At 43.8% G+C, this 21,406-nt stretch overlaps 1 protein-coding gene across 1 annotated transcript; it reads left to right on the forward strand.

Moving 5' to 3' along the window:
• The first annotated feature begins 166 nt into the window (after positions 1 to 166).
• Positions 167 to 21,406, forward strand: CCNB2 (cyclin B2). Its single transcript, XM_046008966.1, has 9 exons — positions 167 to 315; positions 2,834 to 2,962; positions 3,068 to 3,178; positions 12,515 to 12,685; positions 12,789 to 12,947; positions 14,607 to 14,843; positions 15,356 to 15,496; positions 19,914 to 20,024; positions 21,144 to 21,406. Exons 1-9 carry the CDS (start codon positions 292 to 294, stop codon positions 21,252 to 21,254), a joined length of 1,194 nt encoding a protein of 397 aa, XP_045864922.1. The 5' UTR covers positions 167 to 291; the 3' UTR covers positions 21,255 to 21,406.

Raw genomic sequence — 21,406 nt, forward strand, 5'->3', positions numbered from 1 at the left:
AAAAAAAACAACCAATTGTCATGACAACCAAACGGGTCTGGAAAATTCAGCCAATCCGCCTGCGGGAATGTCTCCCGCCTAGCCAATAGGAAGAGCACGCCGTACGTAAGGCCGCCCAATGGGGGCGCGAGCGGCGCGGTATTTGAATCCCGTAACAAGGCGACATCGCAAACATCTTAAGCCTTGCGGGCCGGAGTCCAGAGCTAACGGCGCTGTGGAAGCCTGTGTCCTTCCTCTCCGGTCCGCGTCCCTCCCTGGGCCGGGCTGGCATTCTTGCCTGACCCTTCCCACATGGCGCTGCTCCGACGTCCGACGGTGAGTGGGCCCGGCTGACCCCCCGCACCCGCCGGGCTCTTCGGCCGCGAAGCTCCGTCTCTCGCCTCTAGCCTCCCTCCCTCTTCTGCGCAGGCTTCTTCGTCCCAACTGGCGCCGCGCTCCCCTTCTGCCCGCTTCCCCTCCCCAGTCTGCGGCCTGTCCTCTTTGCCGACCTCTCCCCTCCTCGGATCCACTCTGGGTTCCCGGTTTCCGTCCTGGCGAGTCCAGGGATGAGGGGAGTGTAGGGGTGAGGGAAGTGTGGGAAAGCGCCTCGGAGGGGGCACCTGTCAGGTGAGCCTCTCCAGCACGGGCCTTGGTACTCAGCGAGGGATCCCCGAGTGCTCTTTTTGTTAGAGTGCTGTTTAAGTAGAGGTTGTTGTCATTTCCTTCCCCTGTTCTCAAACTCCTTGCCAGCTGAGGGATGTGGGGTGGGGAGAAGGACTGGAAGAAACTGCAGGTAGTGAACTGTTTTGAATGTTTGACCAGGCAACAGTCATGGCCGTTTTTCAGATTCTTCTCATTTCGTTTTGTGTTAAGTTTCCCATTTATTTCTGCGCATGATGTCTTCCAGGTTAAGTTCACTAACATAGTCGTTTGTCACCTTAAAATTAATTTCTGGGGCTCCTGGGTGGCTCAGCCATTAAGTGTCTGCCTTAGTTCGGGTCACGATCCTGGCGTCTTGGGATCGAGCCCCATATCGGGCTCCTCGAGTGAGGAGCCTGCTTCTCCCTCTCCAGCTCTCCTGTGCTTGTGTTTCCTCTCTCACGATCTCTCTCTGTAATAAATAAAGCCTTAAAAAAATTAATTTCTTTAATCAAGTGTAATCAAGATTTTGCATATAATTTGGAACAATATGGCCAACAGAAGGGTCCAGATTCATTTGTTTCATCTTTGCAAAAATGCGAGTGCTAATGGTGTTTTGAATCTTTTTTCTGTGGGTTTGAATTGTATCTGGGTCTGCTTTCCTTTGCTGGAAAATAGAGGGCCCTGACACACCTGAGTTCCATCCTCCTGGATGGATAGGCTAGTTGAAAGCTGCCAGTTTTCCCCTCCAGATGGATTTAAAGTTTGATTACTGGGCTTCAACATGTAAGCATTAAAATTTCAAACACTTTTTAAAATTGGCAGTTGCTACTGGAAAAAATTGAACAGTGTGCTTTTGAGAATCCTAATAAGTTGAATACATTCAGTATTTAATTCCTATCCTTTTGTGGATCCACATTGAACTGGCGAGTAATTTTTGTCTTATCTATGCCATAAAGTTCTTTCATTGTCAAATTCTTTCTATTCAGGGAAGGCTTGAGTTTTCCCTGCCCTTCTGTCTATCCTTGTAGATCTATTCAAACACCCTGTTAGGAGATTTTTAGGATTAGGACCCACAGTTCTCAGGGATAGTACATGCTGTTTTTTCTCATGAAATGTTTATCACCTCTATAATAAAATAAACTTTTTTGTATGAATTGCTTTTTCTAACAAGTTTTGTTTCTAAGCACATTCTGTCAAAAGTAGGTTAAGGTGAACTAATGATTTTTTTATTCCATATGATTTCAACTTCCTCTGAGTTTGAGAGTGAAACTATTTTACTTGTGAAAACAATTTCCAAGTATCCTTAATATAAGAGAGTCCAACCTCATTTTAAAAGACAATATATCTAAAGATCATGTCTATAAGAGCGCTTCTTATTGTAGAACAGCATAAGAATCAAAGCTAGTTTAGGTTTTAAACATCTGGACTTATAACTTTTTAATAGTGTTTTAATTATATTTATTATTAATCTCTCTAAAGGAAAGTTTTTAGTTTAGTGAGAGCTTACTTGTGTTTGGGGAGGGGCGGAATCTTAAGCTGGCTTCATGGCCAGCACAGAACCTTGGGGGGGAGGGGGCGGTAGCTGGATCTCATGACCCTGAGAGTATGACCTGAGCCGAAATCAGGAATAAGACTCTTAACCTAACTGAGCTACGTAAAGGATTTTTGAATAGATGAATGTCGTATACAGGGTCTTTAACAAGTGGGTGCTATGTAAGAAATAATCACTTGTCTCGAAACCTCTTAATGGGATTATTTATTTTACAGATCAGGTGGATAGTGATTTGCCGAATTTCAGGTGATGTGATCAATCACAAATAGCATTTTTAGTCTTCTACAAATAGGTTTGTGTTTTTTTTTTTAAGATTATTTATTTATTTATTTGACAGACAGAGATCACAAGTAGGCAGAGAAGCAGGCAGGCAGGGGGTGGGGGTGGGGCAGGAAACAGGCTCCCTCCTGAGCAGAGAGCCCGACATGGGGCTCTATCCCAGGACCCTGAGATCATGACCTGAGCTGAAGGCAGAGGCTTTAATCCACTGAGCCACCTAGGTGCCCCATCTTTAGTCTTCTAAAAAATGTATCTTTTCCCTCTCACAAATAGATCTCCACATATTTATCTTTCCCAAATTCTGCATTTGGATATCTGACATTAGCAAAGTATTGTAAGTTGTCTCAATTCATCATTAACTAATCTTTTTTTTTTTTTTAGGTGTCCACTGATTTGGAGAATGCTGACACTGGAGTTAATTCTAAAGCTAAGAGTCATGTGACAATCAGACGGGCAGTTTTAGAAGAAATTGGAAATAGAGTTACAACCAGAGCTACACAAGTAGCTAAGGTAACAGCCATGAGGACTGTCCATGTGCACACCAGACTGATTGTGTATAGCTCTGAGGAACAACACTGACTATCTTCCCCTATTTATGTTTCTTTTTCCTTGTAGAAAGCTCAGAACACGAAAATACCTGTTCAACCCACCAAAACAAATGTCAACAAACAACTGAAACCTACTGCTTCTGTGAAACCAGTACAGATGGAAGTGTTGGCTCCAAAGGTAGGATGTTCTGTGTTTACAAACATACGAAGTAGCTGGTTTTTGGCTAGACTGGAAGGGTGCCTTTATCATCACTGCAACTTTTATTTTTTTTAAAGATTTTATTTATTTATTTGAGAGAGAGTGAGAAAGAGAGCATGAACAGGGAGAGGAGTAGGAGAGAGAGAAGGAGAAGCAGATCCCCTGCTGAGCAGAGAGCCCGATGTGGGGCTCGATCCCAGTACCCTGAGATGATGACCTGAGCCGAAGGCAGACATTGAACAGACTGAGCCACCCAGAAGCCCAGACACTGACTACTTTTGAAGAATGTTCATAACTAGAGCTCTACTTTAAACAACGGTGTACAAATTGAACATACACATCCTTTTGGATGTATATTTGTTGTTTTTTTTTTTTAAGATTTTATTTGTCAGAGAGAGAGAGGGAGAACACAAGCAGGCTGAGTGGCAGGCAGAGGCAGAGAGAGAAGCAGGCTCCCTGCTGAGCAAGGAGCCCGATGCAGGACTTGATCCCAGGACCCTGGGAACATGATCTGAGTCAAAGGCAGCAGCTTAACCGACTGAGCCACTCAGGCGTTATGTTTTGACCTTGAATAACAAAGTTAATTACCTTGATACTCTAAAAAATTTACTGATTTCAAAGTAAAATTTGGTAGGTTTTATAATCCATTATAAGAATGAGCTTGCCCGGGGCGCCTGGGTGGCTCAGTGGGTTAAAGCCTCTGCCTTCGGCTCGGGTCATGATTTCAGGGTCCTGGGATCGAGCCCATATCGGGCTCTCTGCTCAGCAGGGAGCCTGCTTCCCTTCCTTTCTCTCGCCTGCCTCTCTGCCTACTTGTGATCTCTCTCTGTCAAATAAATAAATAAAAACTTAAAAAAAAAAAAAAAGGAATGATCTTGCCCATGAAGGCTGTGGAATCTCACACTTCGGAGACTCATACTCATCATGTTCAAATAAGGTAATGCCAAAATTTTGTGTTGTTAAATTGTGCTCTCTGTGAATGGTTAACTCAATTGGAGTTAGAATGTTAATGGACCCATTGGCCTGTAATTACTACAGGACAGGCACTATTATAGGTGCTGAGAATACAACAATAACTACTTTTTCCACTTCTCTCTCTCTCTCTCTCTATATATATATATATAATAAATCTATATAAAATATACATTAATAACATGTCTGTAACTTGTTTAAAAGTTTTCAAAATGATACATTGGATATATTCAAGACATATATACAGAGAGAGAGCACTTGCTATGCTTATCCAGTAGTGTTAAGGCTGTTAAAGAGATATCTTGCCTTAAGGAGACTTATCCAGAAAGGGCACATGCACCTGAAATTAAATTGGTAGTCCCAGGGAATGATGCCAGGTGCCCCTGGGCAATGGATGATTAAGCTTCAAGTGTCTGGGGTAGTTGGAAGCACCATCCTTCAGAAAGTGCTTCTACAGGAGGGAGAGACCACTAAGGGACCAAGTTGTCAGGGGAAGCCCTGTGGAATCAGTGGGGTTTTTAAGGATAGAGAGATGCTGATAGGAAAGAACAACTTTTTTGGGAACAAAGCATAATAGGAATCAAGTCACAAAAGCAAAAATAGGCCTATAATCTTGTCCTTGGGCTAAGGAGTCAGCACATCTAACTGGGCCAGAATGTTTGTGTGAATAAGCAGAACATAAAGTTGGGGAAAAGATTGCAGTTGTATTTGAAGGCCTTAGAATTTGGATTGTATCTTATTAGGCAGTGAGGAACCTGTGAAAAGTTTTGAGGAGGTGGGAAATAATGAAAGCAATGTAGGTTGGGCATGGGAGGGATCATAAATGAGGAGATACTGCAATTGTTCAGGCAAGAGCTGATGAGGGTCTTGAACTAACCTGAATCTACCCTAAGCACTCACCCACATACCGCTATCTACAGCGTGCTAAGAAACAACATGGGATGTGTGGGGGTATATCAACTCCTTCCAGGGACATCGTCCTGTATCTAGAAGGAGTTCTTTCGCTACATTGTTTGCAGAGAGAGAATAAGATCCTTAAACAAGCACTTGAGTATTTAAGAAATAATTATTCGATGAATTACTAAGGAAATGGGGAAGTCAAGGAAGGGAGGTAGTTCTGGGGAAGGCACCTCATTTGGCTTTAGCTTTGTTGAGATAACAGAAAAACCTCCACGGAAAGGGCAGTCAGAAATATGCCAGCAGGGGCACCTGGGTGGCTCAGTGTGTTAAGCCTCTGCCTTCGGCTGGGGTTGTGATCTCAAGGTCCTGGGATCCAGCCCTGAAACCGGCTCTCTGCTCAGCAGGGAGCCTGTCTCCCCTACCCACCCCCGCCTCTCTGCCTACGTGTGATCTCTCTCTCTCACTCTGTCAAATAAATAAATAATCTTTAAAAAAGAAATATGCCAGCAGCATCTGAAAGAGGGGGCAGACATGGGAGCCTTCTGCTTGCAGGTGATGGTGGCAAGCATGTTGCTGTTCGTAAGCCAGGACAGAGAGCGTCAAATCAAGAACTAAAGCTCAGAACAAATTCTGAAGATTGACCTTCCTTTCATAGGCCTTTCCTTGGAGGCTTCTAGTGCCTAAATGCCAAACCCAAACTTCCAGCTTTGACCTTTTAACCATTATGTAGTATTTGATACAGGTGACTGTTTGAATGTGGTTCCTCCCACATGTCTGGAAGGTGATTTAGCAGTGTCCTTCAAAATGTTATTCTCCATACCCAGTAAATCTGTTTTTATCCTAAGAAAATTATTAAAGGCACACTAAAATTAGAGGAATTTTTAAATAGTGTTGTAATGAATATCTTATATAATAGAGAAATATTAGAAGATTGGTTAATTCTAAGTTCAAGTATAATTAACATACAATGTTACATTAGTTTCAGGTGTGCAATATAGTGACTGAACAATCCTATACATGACTCACTGCTGACCATTATAATATGCTCTTAATCCCCTTCACCTGGTTCACCCACTCCCTCTACCCAACTCCCCTATGGCAACCACCAGTTCTCTATATTTAAGAGCTGTTTGTTTTTTGTTTTGGTTTGTCTCTTTTCTTTTTCTTTTTGTTTGTTTATGTATGAAATCTCTATACCCAACATGGGGCTTGAACTCACAATCCTGAGATCAAGAGTCACATGCTTTTCTGACTAAGCCAGCCAGGTGCCCCTGCCTTTTTTTTTTCCCCTTCATTTGTTTTGTTTCTTAAAATCCGCATATGAGTGAAATCATATGGTATTTGTCTTTCTGTGACCAACTTATTTCACTTAGCATTAGACCCTCTAGCTCAACCATGTTGTTGGCAGTGGCAAGATCTCATTCTTTTTTAGGGGCTGAGTAATCCATTGTAGATATAGCACATCTTCTTTATCATTCATCTGTCGATGGATGCTCAGGTTGCTTCCATATCTTGCTTCCATATCCATATCCTGGCTATTTTAAATAATGTTGCAATAAACATAGGAGTGCATATATCTTCTCAAATTAGTGTTTTCCTCTCCTTTGGGTAAACACCCAGTAGTGGAATTACTGGAGCAGCTTAAATCCATTTAATGAAATACATGGGACATTAATATCATGTTTTAGTAGAATATTTAAAGATATCAAAATGCATGTTACATCAATAGAAAAGTCAGATTATAACCCAATAGAATGCAGTACCACCCCAGATTTCCTTTTTTTAAAAAATTATTTTTCAGAGAGAGAGAGTGTGTGCATGTGGGGCGGGGGGAGGTGGGGGATAGAGGGGGGAAAGAGCAGAGAGAGAGGGAGAGAGAAAAACTTATGCAGGCTCCATATCCAGTGCAGAGTTTGATCTCATGACCCTGAGATCACAACTGAGCCAAAATCAAGAGTTGGATACTTCACTGATGGAGCCACCAAGGTGCCCCAGATTTGCTTTTAGAAGTGTGCAAAGTGTTTTTTTTTTTTTTTTTTTTGAGGTGGGGAGGGGTAGAGGGCAAGAGAATCTTCAGCAGGCTCCATGCCCATTGCAGAGCTTGATCTCACAACCCAGAGATCATGATCTGGCTGAAATCAAGAGTTGGGTGCTTAACTGATAGAGTCACCTAGGCGCCCCTAAAACTCTGCATTTATAAGCAAACTTTGATGATAGTTTTTTTGAGTATTATGTTGGGTTTAAGATTCACTTTCATTTTCTTCCTTAAAATTTTCAGATTTTTTTCGCCATAGATACATATTACTTTTCCAATCAGAGAAGAAGGGAAAAAGGCAAATTAAAAGAAAAACAACCAAAAATGTTATGAACAAAACAAAGGAGAAATTTCCTCCGTGACTTCTACAACTCCATTCTTTCTGATTTACTCCACCTTTCCCTGGTGACTCTTTTTGCTTTAGCTTCTTGACAAATTTTAGGTCACTGTGTTTCAGATAAAGAATGATGGACCATCATATAAATATCACTTCCATGGCTGAAATGTGCTGCTCGTTTTTAGAAGACATCAGGGATTAATGAACAATAATTACTTCCAATTCAAATGCACTTTTCTCTGAGAAATGTAGTACAGAAGAGATCATTCAGTCCCTAGTTTAGGGGGAGCTCCTCATCCTGGCAGATGAGCCCCTCTACTTGCCTGGCTCTGGTCGACCATCTGGCTTTCACTTTGTCATCTGCTCTGTCTGCCGCCATTGCTGCTCCTTTATAGCTTGTCCCTGGGGATGTGGCAATGCTAGTTGAGCACAGGGTTCTAGCAGCAGTGAGCCCTGGAAAATTTATAAGCCATGTGCTCATGAAAGCAGATGTTCTCAGCCAAATCTATTTACTATACGCTGCAAAACCAGAGAGCTGGTTTCGTCTTTGTAGGAGATGAAGCGACTGAATCACAAAAGGCTCTGGCTGGGAACTTGAAGAGGTTTCAGCCATTCACAGGTGTTTGCAGAAGCAGATTATCCTGCAATTTTTAGAGAAAACAGTGTTTTTGTTATTTTATTATTTTTTTGCTAATCAATGAGGCTTTGGCAAACACTGAGTTTTATGCAAAAGAAAGGAGATGGTTTTTTCCTAGTCTCTTTGTTTTCTGGGCACTGGAGAAATCAGGTGAATGTGCCACCAATTCTGTCCCCAAGGATCCCCCAGTCAAGTGGAGGAAGACCTGAGCACACATTCTGATAGGGCTGTAGCAGAGATCCATGCACACTTCGGAGAGCTGCTGGGAAGTCAGAGCTAGAAATTCAGATGAAGTTTTAGATTTACAGATTTGATCTAAACACTAAATTCAGTGATAATTGTGGGATGCTCCGATCTGATGGGGGGCCCCCAAATGTGGGATGCCAGGTGGGTGGGGGCCAGTAGCATGGGTGGTGAAAGAATTCACCCACGGCAGAACAGAAGAGAGAGATTATTGAATAGGGAACAGTGGGCAGGACAGCAAAGGAGAGACTATCTGCCAGAGGGTGGTGGTGAGGGACCACAGTTATGGGGTAGAATAAGGGAGTATGGGAATGTATGTTGTTTTCCTGTTTTTGGTAATCTTCGGAACTGTGCCTAGTTAGGGCTTTTGGCTATTTCCAAGTAGTTTGCTTAACGAGCCTGCCGACATTCAGCCTGATGGTCGCTATGGGCTCTTTTACCTTGATCAAGTTCCACTGCTCAAGCCTGTTGCCTTAAAGTGCCTTTACAGTAGTCATTATTCAACTATGAGAATGTCTTATGGCTAACTACCCCTAATACAAAAACTATGTATAAAGGGGAAGTAATCACAACTTTTCACATTTTTTTTAAAAAAAGAGTGCCTTTTATTATTTATTTAAAAGATTTTATTTATTTATTTGACAGAGATCACAAGTAGGCAGAGAGCCAGGCAGAGAGAGGAGGAAGGGAAGCAGGCTCCCTGCTGAGCAGAGAGCTGAAGGCAGAGGCTTTAACCCTCTGAGCCACCCAGGTGCCCCAGTGCCTTTTATTTTTAATCACATAAGAAACATAGCAAAATACTACAGAAATATATCAAGCACATAGAATAGAAAGTTTATTGTTACTACTCTCCCTACCCTCCAAATTCCATTTCACTGTATTCTCTAAAGCTGTTCCCAGGGAATGATTTTGCCTTTCTACAATTGCGTGTGCCTGTGTGTGCACAAGTACACACTTTCTGCTACAAATCATGAACTGTCTAATGGAAACAACACTTTTTCTGGGAGTCCTTTCTTGTTGCACTTAATTGACATGGCTTATTATAAACCTAGTAAATAAAGGAACTCTGGTTACCAAAAACTTGCACAAACACCTACGTGTTTGCCTATTAATAGTTGTACATTTTCTCACCAGACCCAACTTAGTAGTAGGAGAATTTCAACAGCCTTTACTCAGACTCCACCCTGCTCCTTACCGAACTGGAGCTTCTAAAGTTCAGCAAAATCTCACACTTATTATTTCAGATACCACTTTTCACTTGTCTGTGACATCGGACAGAACTCATTCATTAATCTGATTGGAATGTTATCATGCTTTTAGCTTCGCATGCATAGACACTGGACCGAGGATTACACAGCTGGCCTGAAGGGTTTAGGTTACTACCTGCACGGACAGTGGGATCTTAGAAAGGATTTTGTAATAATTAAATTATGTTGGAATTCAAAAGGAATGCTTCTAAGAAATTCTAAATTAAGGGCCAGAGCCATGATCCGTGTCTTCTCCTGGTAGCTTTGGGATATGGCCAAACTCAGGTGTACATCTGAATAGACACAGGTAAACCTTCCAAGCTGCTGGGGCAGCACACATAGCACACATGTGCTATATAGCACATAGCACATGACCATAACCTCTGACTCCTTAAACCAGGCTTCTCAATACTGACTGCATTTCCCAGGGACACTGATGATGCTTATCCTTGAACTTAACCTAGCTGTACGTGCTCATTAAAATGTACATCTGATTCTAGTCACACTTTTTAAAAAAAAGATTCTATTTTCAAGTAATCTCTACACCCTACATGGGGCTCGAACCCACAACTCTGAGATCAAGAGTTGGTCGCTCTACCAACTGAGCCAGCCAGGCATCTCTGATTCTTGCCATTCTTGCTCAGTTCCTTCAATGGGTTCACTTCCCTTTGGGTAAAATGTAAACTCCCTAGCCGGGTTCTCGTTCACCTTTCCAGCCCATCTTCTCACACTCCATGCACTGGCTCCTGCCATCCTGAATCAATGTGCACTTCCCAGACTTGCCTTTGTTTCTTGGCTTCCTCTGGGACTATGTACTTGCGTACACTTTGCCTACTCATTTTTCTTGAGGTCTTATCTTCTCCAGGAAATTATCTAGGTTTCTCCCTGGTGCCCCAAGTAGCTCTTATTCATTCTGGTCCCTTGAGGTTTGGAAGTTCTCAAATAAATGGCACACATATCTGCATGACTCTTGCTCAGCTTGTCCCTCCCCAGCTTGAGACCTCTGATGTAGGAGGGAAGGATGGGTTTTGAACTGCTGTATATATTTTGTTTCTGCTGTTTCATCCTTCTTTAAACGTGGAAACCATCACCACTGCACTTTCATGTCAATTAAAATTGTTTATTTTTTTAAGATTTTATTTATTTATTTGACAGACAGAGATTATAAGTAGGCAGAGAGGCAGGCAGAGAGAGAGGGGGAAGCAGGCTCCCTGCTAAGCAGAAAGCCTGATGTGGGGCTCGATTCCAGGACTCTGAGATCATGGCCTGAGCCAAAGGCAGAGGCTTTAACCCACTGAACCACCCAGGTGCCCAAAATTGTTTATTATACAGTCTTCTCTTTCTGTATTTTATTTCTTGAATACATAGTCTTTATAGCCTAGCAGTCTCATTAGGTTTTACTTTGAGAAGTACCTCTTATTTTTTTTAAAAAATAATGGTTTATTTATACTTCATTACTAAGCACTTGTTTTAACTTTATAAATTTTTAATTTGTGTGATTTTTTTTTTTTTTAATAGTCACCCAGTCAGCATAAGAAAATACTGGGTGCATACTTGCTCCATCTTTGCTTCCTTCTATTTTATTCATAGGCCAGAATATGGTTTTCTGCTTCTTAGTTTCCAGTTTCTCAATTTAGAATAAATTAGTTTATGAGGGGAAATCTGTGTACCCACAGAAGAGGCTACAGCTGAAGTGAATTGTCAGCTCTAGGAGTTTCTGCACCCAGATGTTTACATTTCCTTCAATAAATATTTACTGAGCACCAACTATGTGTCAGGGATGATATAGGCATTATATCATCCCTGCAATCATATATTGCATAGGGGACAAAATCAGTTTAAATAAATGTTTTATTTATTTATTTAAAGATTTTATTTATTTCTTTGACAGAGATCACAAGTAGGCAGAGAGGCAGGCAGAGAGAGAGAGGGAGAAGCAGGCTCCCCACTGAGCAGAGAGCCCGATATGGGGCTCCATCCCAGGACCCCGAGATCATGATCTGAGCCGAAGGCAGAAGCTTAACCCACTGAGCCACCCAGGCATCCTGAAATAAATGTATTATTTATTTATAAATGGATTTATAAATATATTGTTTTCTACCTCTGCTAGGTCTATAAGCTCTGTAGAGCTGACAGTCTAGTAGAAGTAGACAGAAAATAATATACATCACCTATAAGTAAACTCCACAGTATGTTACGAGGTTACAGGTTCTGTGGGGAAAAACACAGTAAGAGAAATAACACATGGGTGTCAGGGAATAGGCAGTAGATAGTATTAAAAACAGGGGTCAGTGTAGACCTAATTGAGAAGGTAAAATTCAAACAACATTTTGAATGTGAGAGAATTGCCCGTGAGGGTGTAGGGACAAGATTGAGCACATTATGGGGAGAGGGAGCCCACCTACAGTGAAGGAGGCTGCCATGAGGCAGACCAAGGGGAGAGAAATAGGAGACCAGTCAGCAGAGAGGGCAAAACCAGATCATGCAGGCCCCCAGGCCATCGTGATGACTCAGGTTTTCCCTTGGAGTGAAATTAGAGAATTTTAAACAAAGGAGCATCTCTATAAAAACTTCATCTACTACATCTTGAATTATTAACCTCTTACTCTAAAATTTATTTGTTTTGGCTTTCACACATTTTAAAAATGCATATGATACCTTTTTTTTTTTTGGGGCAGAGATCACAAGAGGCAAAGAGGCAGGCAGAGAGAGGTGGGGTGGGGAAGCAGGTTCCCTGCTGAGCAAAGAGCCCGATGCAGGGCTCGATCCCAGGACCCTGGGATCATGACCTGAGCCGAAGGCAGAGGCTTAACCCACTGAGCCACCCAGGCGCCCCATGCATATGATTCTTCTAAACCAGTTGACTCTGCATGTATTTGCCTCTGATGGACAGTCCAGGCTACTGCCAAGGTAGTGATGCACGCTTGTTAATTCGTTCACATAGGGTCCTACCCCCCCACTGGAGGATATCTCCATGAAGGAAGAGAACCTCTGCCAAGCTTTCTCTGATGCGCTGCTCTGCAAAATCGAGGACATTGATCATGAGGACTGGGAGAACCCTCAGCTCTGCAGCGACTACGTGAAGGATATCTACCAGTATCTAAGGCAGCTCGAGGTGAGTGGGCCTTTGTGTTTCGGTTGTGCAGGCAACGTGGCATTTACTGCACATCTAGGAAGGGAATGAGGGGAGCTTTTTAAACTTTGAATTCTGTCAACAGGTTCTGCAATCCATAAAGCCACACTTCCTAGATGGAAGAGAGATAAATGGACGCATGCGCGCCATCCTGGTGGACTGGCTGGTGCAAGTGCACTCCAAGTTTAGGCTGCTGCAGGAGACTCTGTACATGTGCGTTGCCATCATGGACCGATATTTACAGGTGAGCGTGGCTTCTGGGGGCTCATTGTAGGGGCATTCTGCAACACCAAAGGGTGATACCTGAAGGAAAAGACCAAAAGCCACTTGGTTAGAAACTGAGGAACTGGAGGTGTTAGAGGGGGAGGTAGCCAGGTGTGTCTAGCCTTTGGTGATGCTGACAGCTGCTGGGCGTTTCTGCTGGGTCAGCCTGCCAGAAAGTGCCGGGGCATCGGGGGTTGGCACTGCACAGCCAGTCGTTTCTCAAAGCAAACAGACCAGCCGGAGATCTGAAAGTCAGCCTGAAGCACGCGGGGCCTGTGGGGGCTGGTTTCCCAGGCCCGCTTCCACGATTTCCCTGTAGCTCATAATTTGGTACTCCTTGGTTAAGTTTCCTTGTCTGAAAAATGAGGAGTTTGGCTAGAGAACTTGGCTGTTTCCAGCCAGCTGTGGCATGAATCCCTGTAGAAAAGTGAGGAGGCAGAATTGTTAAGGAGTGGGGGGTATGTGTGGGCAGCGTACTGGGAACAGGAGGTCTGAAGAAGAGGAATGTAAGAAATTCAGCTGGGAGGCAGAGTGGTCATGGAAATAGCTCTGACCGGTGACACAGAATGCTGACCACGTAGAAGAAATGCCAGACAGAAGGCGCTCGTGTGTGACCCAGCAGCCAGGAGCCCTGCACATAAAGGATTTATTTACTTAAAGTCAACATGTATGATACAGCTCAGGTACAAATTCTGCCCCACCAGTACAGTCATAATGGTGATTATTATAATGCCCTGAGAGATGGCAAAATCCTAAGAAAGCATAGATTCAGTGGTTTGCATTATACATTCCTCACTGGGCAGGAGAGTAGTTATAGTTTAGGTAGATTTTTAATAATGAGAGTTGAAGCAAGGATAACAAAGTCTCTTTTCAAAGAAAAGAGAATTATACCTGAGCTGAGATTTTCCCTGATCCGGGAGCCTCTTTGGAGATTCTTAATGCTGACTAATGAGTGTACTTTTGGTAAGGATTAAGGAAGTGTTTGCGAGACCCCCTTCCTCATCCCTGGGCATCCATTATTTAATCCCACTGTTTGGCTTGGCCTCATCTTGGTGCAGACACGTTGAATGCCATGGTGGGGCCGCCCCAGACATTCAAGCCAGGATGACGAGGCTGGAGCAGACCAGGCCCCTGGTTCTCAGACATAATTCTTCCCTACTGAGCAATTCAGTGATTTGGAGCTGGTGTCTGAATCTCTTCTTAGGCCATCTCTTTGCAAGTGGGGGAAAATACATGCATTTGCTAGGATTTTTATGAGGATTCAATGAGATGATTGTTGGCATTTTGGGACTGTGCCTGGCACTCTCTGAATACTCAAATAACAGATGGCTGCTGGGAGCAGGGATGGTACCGGCTGGTTTTTTTTTTTTTAAGATTTTATTTTTAAGTAATCTGTATACCCAATGTAGGGCTCGAACCCACAACCCCAAGATCGAGTCATACTCAAGGACTCAGGGACTTGAGCCAGCCAGGCATCCCTGATGGTACCTGCTGTTAACATAGAGGTTACCTGTGCTGGTAAGGGGAGCATGAGCAGAGACGATGTGTACTTCTCCAGGACACGGTTCCCTCTCGCTTCCTTCCACCCAGAGCCCCAGTCCTCTCATTACGTAGGACTTCTGACACATTCTTCAACTAGGTTCAGCCGGTTTCTCGTAAGAAGCTTCAGCTGGTTGGGATTACAGCTCTGCTCTTGGCTTCCAAATATGAGGAGATGTTTTCTCCAAATATTGAAGACTTCGTTTACATCACAGACAACGCTTATACCAGTTCTCAAATCCGAGAGATGGAAACACAGATTTTGAAAGAACTGAAATTTGAGTTGGGTCGACCTTTGCCGCTACATTTCTTAAGGCGGGCATCAAAAGCCGGGGAGGTAAGTGCCTCTGGTTCGGTATGAAACTTGATTTTGCTGTTTGTTCTTATCGTGGAAATGTTGATCCAATTAAAGGAAAACTTAGGCAGGGGCGCCTGGGTGGCTCAGTGGGTTAAGCCTCTGCCTTCGGCTCAGGTCATGATCCCAGGGTCCTGGGATCGAGCCCCACATCAGGCTCTCTGCTCAGCAGGGAGCCTGCTTCCCCCTCTCTCTCTGCCTGCCTCTCTGCCTACTTGTGATCTCTCTCTCTCTCAAATAAATAAATAAAATTAAAAAAAAAAAAAAGGAAAACTTAGGCATTTACAGGAAGCATCTTCTCGATAGGTCCTAATGCTTATCAGTTCTTAAGAGCAAAGACCTCACGCTCTGTGTTTGTACCATACTGTGGAATAGGGCAGTTGCTGGGAAGACTGGTGAGGAGAGTGGCTTTGAGCTCCTAGGCCTTCACCCAGGATTTTGCAAGAGGGTAATAGTAGCCGTGCTTCTTACTGGCCCTGGCTGTTCTTTCATAGGTCGATGTGGAACAGCACACTTTAGCCAAATACCTGATGGAGCTGACTCTCATTGACTACGACATGGTGCATTATCATCCTTCCAAGGTGGCAGCGGCTGCGTCCTGCCTGTCCCAGAAGGTTCTGGGCCAAGGAAAATGGGTAAGTGTTGGGTTAAGAAGAAATTAGTTGATATTTTCGGCCCCCTCAATATGAAGGTCCTTAGCATTTTCACGACACTAGCCTCGAAGCAATGGTTAAAATCCAGAGGCCTAAAAGAAGGCTGCTTGGGATGCTTCAGATAGAGATGAGGCGACCACAGCATGGCACCAAGTGTGCTCTAGAGTTGTGGGGACTGAGCCAGGCCACCAGCAACTGGTGTGCTAAGGTTTCGGGGTCTTTGGTTATGGGAAACAGGTCGTCAAGCATCTAAGACAAAGCAAGGTGAAGGCCTGACTGATTGCTCCAGTGAAGCTGAAAGGAGTCACTTCTAGATTCATACAAGTAGCCAAAGCTGCCAGCAATCTTGGTGCTTATCTCACACAACAAAAAAAGGACAGCAACCGAAACCGAAGGGACCAGACAACTGCAGTGTGAGTCATGGGATACCCCTTTGTGGATGAGCCGATTCTAGACTGCCACTAAGCAGTTTTCTAGTCTGTAGACGGGCCCCAAGTGCAGCAGAACGAAAGCCTCTTCAGAGGCCTGGTGTTGAGAAAAAAGTCTCACGGTAGTCTCTCCGGAGAGATAAGGAAGGGAGTCTGGGCGGCTCCTCCCATGTCCCTGTCCTCTCGTGTTCCAGAAGGATCGCAGAGCATTTTGCCAAGACAGATAAGCTGTGGTTCAGGCCTTTGCCTGGGTGGCTCTCTGTGGAGGCATGCAAGATTGCTAGGGCACCGTGGCAGAGCTGTTCCTCTACACAAGTGTATGCATTTGACATCTTCTGTGAGAAAGAAGGAGAGTAAGAGAATATATGTATGTGTGCTTATGTATTTTCTAATTTTCCAAAAACCTATCGTAGACCAGAATCTTATGAAAATGATACCTGTGGGGTTGGGTGGGAACAGGGCGGAAGGCTGAGGATGGGAACAGGACTTCAGGCTGTAACTTTTTATCAATTGTATACAATACAATGTAACTTTTTAAACTTTTGAACAATATGAGTATTCATGTATTGAACAATATGGAGAGTCCCTAAGTGGAATTATGCAGAAACAACAAGGGGACTATGTATCAAATTGGTAATAACGCAGAGGGAAGAATTAATTCAAATAATTTTGAAGGCAGTATTCAGATTGTGCATCTTTAGTGGTATGTGGCTGGACAAAACAAAGGACCAAAAAAGGTAATGGACTTCAGGTTTACTTAGGAGCTCTATTGTTAGTAGTGTTCTGTTATTATAATTGCGAGACTATTTTTATGACTGTTATAGGATAAATAACCATTCACGTTACCAAAGACTAAAATTTTCACTAGAGAAAGGGGGATAATACAGCGTTAACAATTAAAAACAAAAGGAAAAACCCTGCAACATTTCCTGTTTTGGAAATGTCAATAAATTAAGAAAGAGAGGGCCTGGAAACAATGATAACCCTGTAGCAATGAACACACCTCGTGCTTACATCTTGGATACTAAATGCCATTACCCCCTAGGAACTAGGTCTTGTTTGAGAAACAACTGACATGAGGGCCGTGGCAGAGGAAGTAGAAGGTGAGCCTACGTCAGTTTGTAGCCGATACCAAGCAAGTTCTCAGAGATCAATGGCGCACGTCAAAAGGACATAGGAACTGACTTGAAAGCCTTCTGACTAAATCTGAACTTTAAAAGGAATAATGACAGTAACAGAGTATAACATATTTTTACAAATCCGTGTATTTATAATGATACAAAAGAAAGAATGGGAGAAGGGGCTCTTTTTTATCAGTAGGACACCAGCTGATTGAGGCAGAAAGAATGGTACTTAGAAATCAAATTGTAACCCCTAAGGTAATAACTGATTCAAGTGAGAGTCAACTGATGCTTCTATCATTAGGTGAAATAGTTTTGGAGAACAAGATTCACATTGCCTCAAAATATCACCCCACAGATCTGTAGTACTTCTTTTTTTTTTTTTTTAAGATTTTGTTTGTTTATTTGACAGAGAGATCACAAGTAGGCAGAGAGGCAGGCAGAGAGAGTGAGAGGGAAGCAGGCTACCTTCACAGCAGAGAGCCGGACGTGGGACTCGATCCCAGGACCCTGAGATCATGACCCGAGCCGAAGGCAGCGGCTTAAACCACTGAGCCACCCAGGCGCCCCGATCTGTAGTACTTCTGAAGGAAAACTGTACCTTTGTGCTAGAGAGGTCTGGCAGTTACCGCCTTTACCTGGTGATCAAGCTTAACATCACCAGGGGTAGGACCACCTGACTTTGACATGTCTTCTGGCACAGTCGGATGTATACGTGATCACCTATATGAAATTCATGCTCAAATTGTTTGGCGTGAATCCAGTCATCAGGAAACACTCAGATTTAAAATGTGGGACATTCTAAAAGTAACTGGCCTGGATCCTTCGAACAAGTTGTCATTTAAAGCCAAGAAAATGGGCATCGTTTTTAAATTAAAAAAAAAAAAAAATTAGAGATCAGATACACTTGCAGGTAATTTGATTGGACCTGGATCTGAAAAGAAAAATCTGTACAAGATATTTTTGGAACAATGGGAGAAATCTGAATATAGACTATGTACTAGATGATAGTGTGGAAATGTTGATATTTTTTCTGTGATAATGGTTTGTTTCTGAAACATTTAGAAGTGATGTGTCGTCATATCTGCAACTCATTTTCAAATGGTTCAAAAATTGTGTGAATACATACATACACAATTTTTGCTGAACGATTCGAAATTGAGTTAGCTGCAGACAACATGAGAGAGGAAGTGGCAAAATATTAATAATAGATGAATCCACACAAAGGATATGCAGATGTTCATTATATTGTTTCTGTTCTTCTGTACATCTGAAATTTTTTGAAATGAAAAGCTTGAGGCAACAAGGCTGCTGGTAACATGAATGATACATTGTACTGGTACCAGTGGCTCATTTCAGCTAAATCACTTTACTCTTAGACCTGCCTTCCTTGGGCTGCAAACCTATTAACTACAGGTCTTCCTGTTTTCTGGGAATTGATTTCAAAAGATCAGTAGTGGGGCGCCTGGGTGGCTCAGTGGGTTAAAGCCTCTGCCTTCGGCTCAGGTCATGATCTCAGGGTCCTGGGATCAAGCCCCGCATTGGGCTCTCTGCTTGACAGGGAGCCTGCTTCCTCCTCTCTCTCTCTGCCTGCCTCTCTGCCTACTTGTGATCTCTGTCTGTCAAATAAATAAATAAAATCTTAAAAAAAAAAAAAGAATGGGGCACCTGGGTGGCTCAGTGGGTTGAATCCTCTGCCTTCGGCTCAGGTCATGATCCCAGGGTCCTGGGATCGAGCCCCGCATTGGGCTCTCTGCTCAGCCGGGAGCCTGCTTCCTCTCTCTCTGCCTGCCTCTCTGCCTACTTGAGATCTCTGTCTGTCAAACAAATAAATAATTTTTTAAAAATCTTTAAAAAAATTTTATCACAGAACTGAAATACAGTCAGGTTACATATCTGTACAAATGATAGGTCTGATTACTAATCAACAACTGGCCTGTTGCTTGATTTTTATTCTCTGGGAGGTTAGGTCTCAAGGCTGGGGTAGAGGCTTCTCTGTTCTCTGTTCTGCAGTGCTTACTTACACAGGACCCAACAAGAGAATCCTGGGTAGTCTTAGTTATTCTGAATTTCATGGATTAACTTGCTTTCTGTGGCCCAGTGTGTTTCTTAATTCTGAGCCTCTTTCCCTGATTGATAATATGGGTTTCTGGGCTCTCGAGCTCCCCATCAGCTGCTGCTCAGTAGGGCTTTGATGGTGGGGGGTACAGTCCTGGGTCTCTGCCAGTCCTGTGAAGGGGGCATTCTTTGGTTGGATTTTGTTTTTACTCTCTTCCACTCTCAATCCCCTTTCAATCCCCTTTCAGTGTGGTGAGAGAAGTTAGCATGAAAGTTTTGTTACTTGGAGTACCTTATGTACCTGTTCAATCTTCTTTAAAAAATGATAATATGGGGGGGGGCGCCTGGGTGGCTCAGTGGGTTAAAGCCTCTGCCTTTGGCTCAGGTCATGATCCCAGGGTCCTGGGATCGAGCCCCGCATCAGGCTCTCTGCTCAGCAGGGATCCTGCTTTCCTTTCTCTCTGCCTGTTTCTTTGCCTACTTGTGATCTCTGTCTGTCAAATAAATAAATAAAGTCTTTTATAAAAATGATAACATGCGACCTTTGACACTTGACCTGGCTGAAGCTGCAGTGTCTAATTTAGTCGAGCTCAGAGCCAAGGTCATCTTGCATTTACTGGCTGTTTTGCTGGCACCACAGTAGTGTGGAGGGCTGTTGTTGAATTTTCAGAGGGTAAGAATATGGTTTTATAGCTTTTACATGAGTGGTAAGTGATGTCAGCATGTATAAGACTTGCCCTTCTAAAGAAGCGGAGGCTTTATCCTTCCCCTTCTCTTTGCATTGTGTTCCAGAACTTAAAGCAGCAGTATTATACTGGATACACAGAGAACGAAGTGTTGGAAGTCATGCAGCACATGGCCAAAAATGTAGTGAAAGTTAATGAAAACCTAACAAAATTCATTGTAAGTACGCCTTCCGAAATTGGAAAGCACTGGACTACGGGTTTTGTGAGCGAGGGTGTGCGTATGTATGTGCATGTGCGTGTGTGTTTTCCTGTACTACTGGCGTTTGTGGGAGTCTGTTTTAGCACAAACTCTCTTCTAATACAGCAGGGAATGGAGCATACTGATAGACCCCAAAAGCAGACTTTCTTTAACACAAGGTGGCTAGGCTAACCATGTCCAGGCCCAGTGTAGTCAGCCGGACTGCCACCCATGCGTTTACTCACGCTCGTCCCGGCGGCCTGTGTTGCTGCTCGCAGCAGTCAGGGCAGGTGCTCCCTGTGTCGTCTGGAACCCCTTAAAGGGCCCTGTAGAAGGCTTGGGTACTTGGGGCCTCTGTCCAGGATCTTCTGGGACAATGACCAAAAGACTCCTGAATGCAGGCCTGGTAAAGAAGGAGGGGAAGAAGCCCATTCAGAAAGTTTCCTGAGGGCTTTGTGTCTGTCTCCATGTGGCCCGCCTGAGACGTGGAGTCAGGGCAGATTGGGCGCTGTCCTGTGCTTGTGTGACACTAAGTATCACCAAGGATCTGGTGAGAAAGAGCAAGGCATTTGTGCCAAGTGTCCTGACAACGTGCTTTGCTTCCTTGCGTGTAGTTTCCGCATAATGAAGCACACTGTGGATGTGTAATGTGTCTCCAGTCCTGTGGGTATTGTCTGGGATCTGCTAAGCACTGGTGGCCACTTGACTTTTATTGCCATTGTTGCTGCCCATCCTCACAGACCTCTTATGTCCTGGTGGCACTTTGATATGATAAACACAGCTCCCACTTCCTGCCCCCCCCCCTTCCCCAACCCCTGCCCCGGCAATATAGGAGACAGAGCCTCTGCCTTGGACATCATGAATTTCCCCATCACTGGTGCTACCAGCTGGATTTTATCCATTGTCGGGCATGGAAGGAAATTGTCAGGTTCCACACATTACGACCTCAGAGCGCTGCTGGCTGGCTTCAGTGATTTGCCAGCATCACACCAACTGGAGATTGTGGGTCTGTCCCTTAAGTACGCTTGTGAGTTAGATCAGGAGCGAGGGAGAAGGTGGGGTTCCTGATGTGTGCTTAATCACAGATGACTTCTGCAGGCCATCAAGAATAAGTATGCAAGCGGCAAACTCCTGAAGATCAGCACAATTCCTCAGCTAAACTCAAAAGCCGTCCAAGAGCTTGCCTCCCCTCTGATGGGACGGTCCTAGGCTGCCGTGGCCCTCGGGGAGGAGTGCTCCGTCTGTGCCCTTGGTGTCGCTGATTTGGAACTCTTCACTTTGTATATAGTCCTCTGGTCTATTTCATGAAACCTTTCCTTAGACCTATTTTCTAAATGTATATTGAGGAAAAATAAAGCTAT

Source organism: Meles meles, chromosome 6 (genome assembly GCF_922984935.1).
Source record: "Meles meles chromosome 6, mMelMel3.1 paternal haplotype, whole genome shotgun sequence".
Lineage (NCBI taxonomy): Eukaryota > Metazoa > Chordata > Mammalia > Carnivora > Mustelidae > Meles > Meles meles.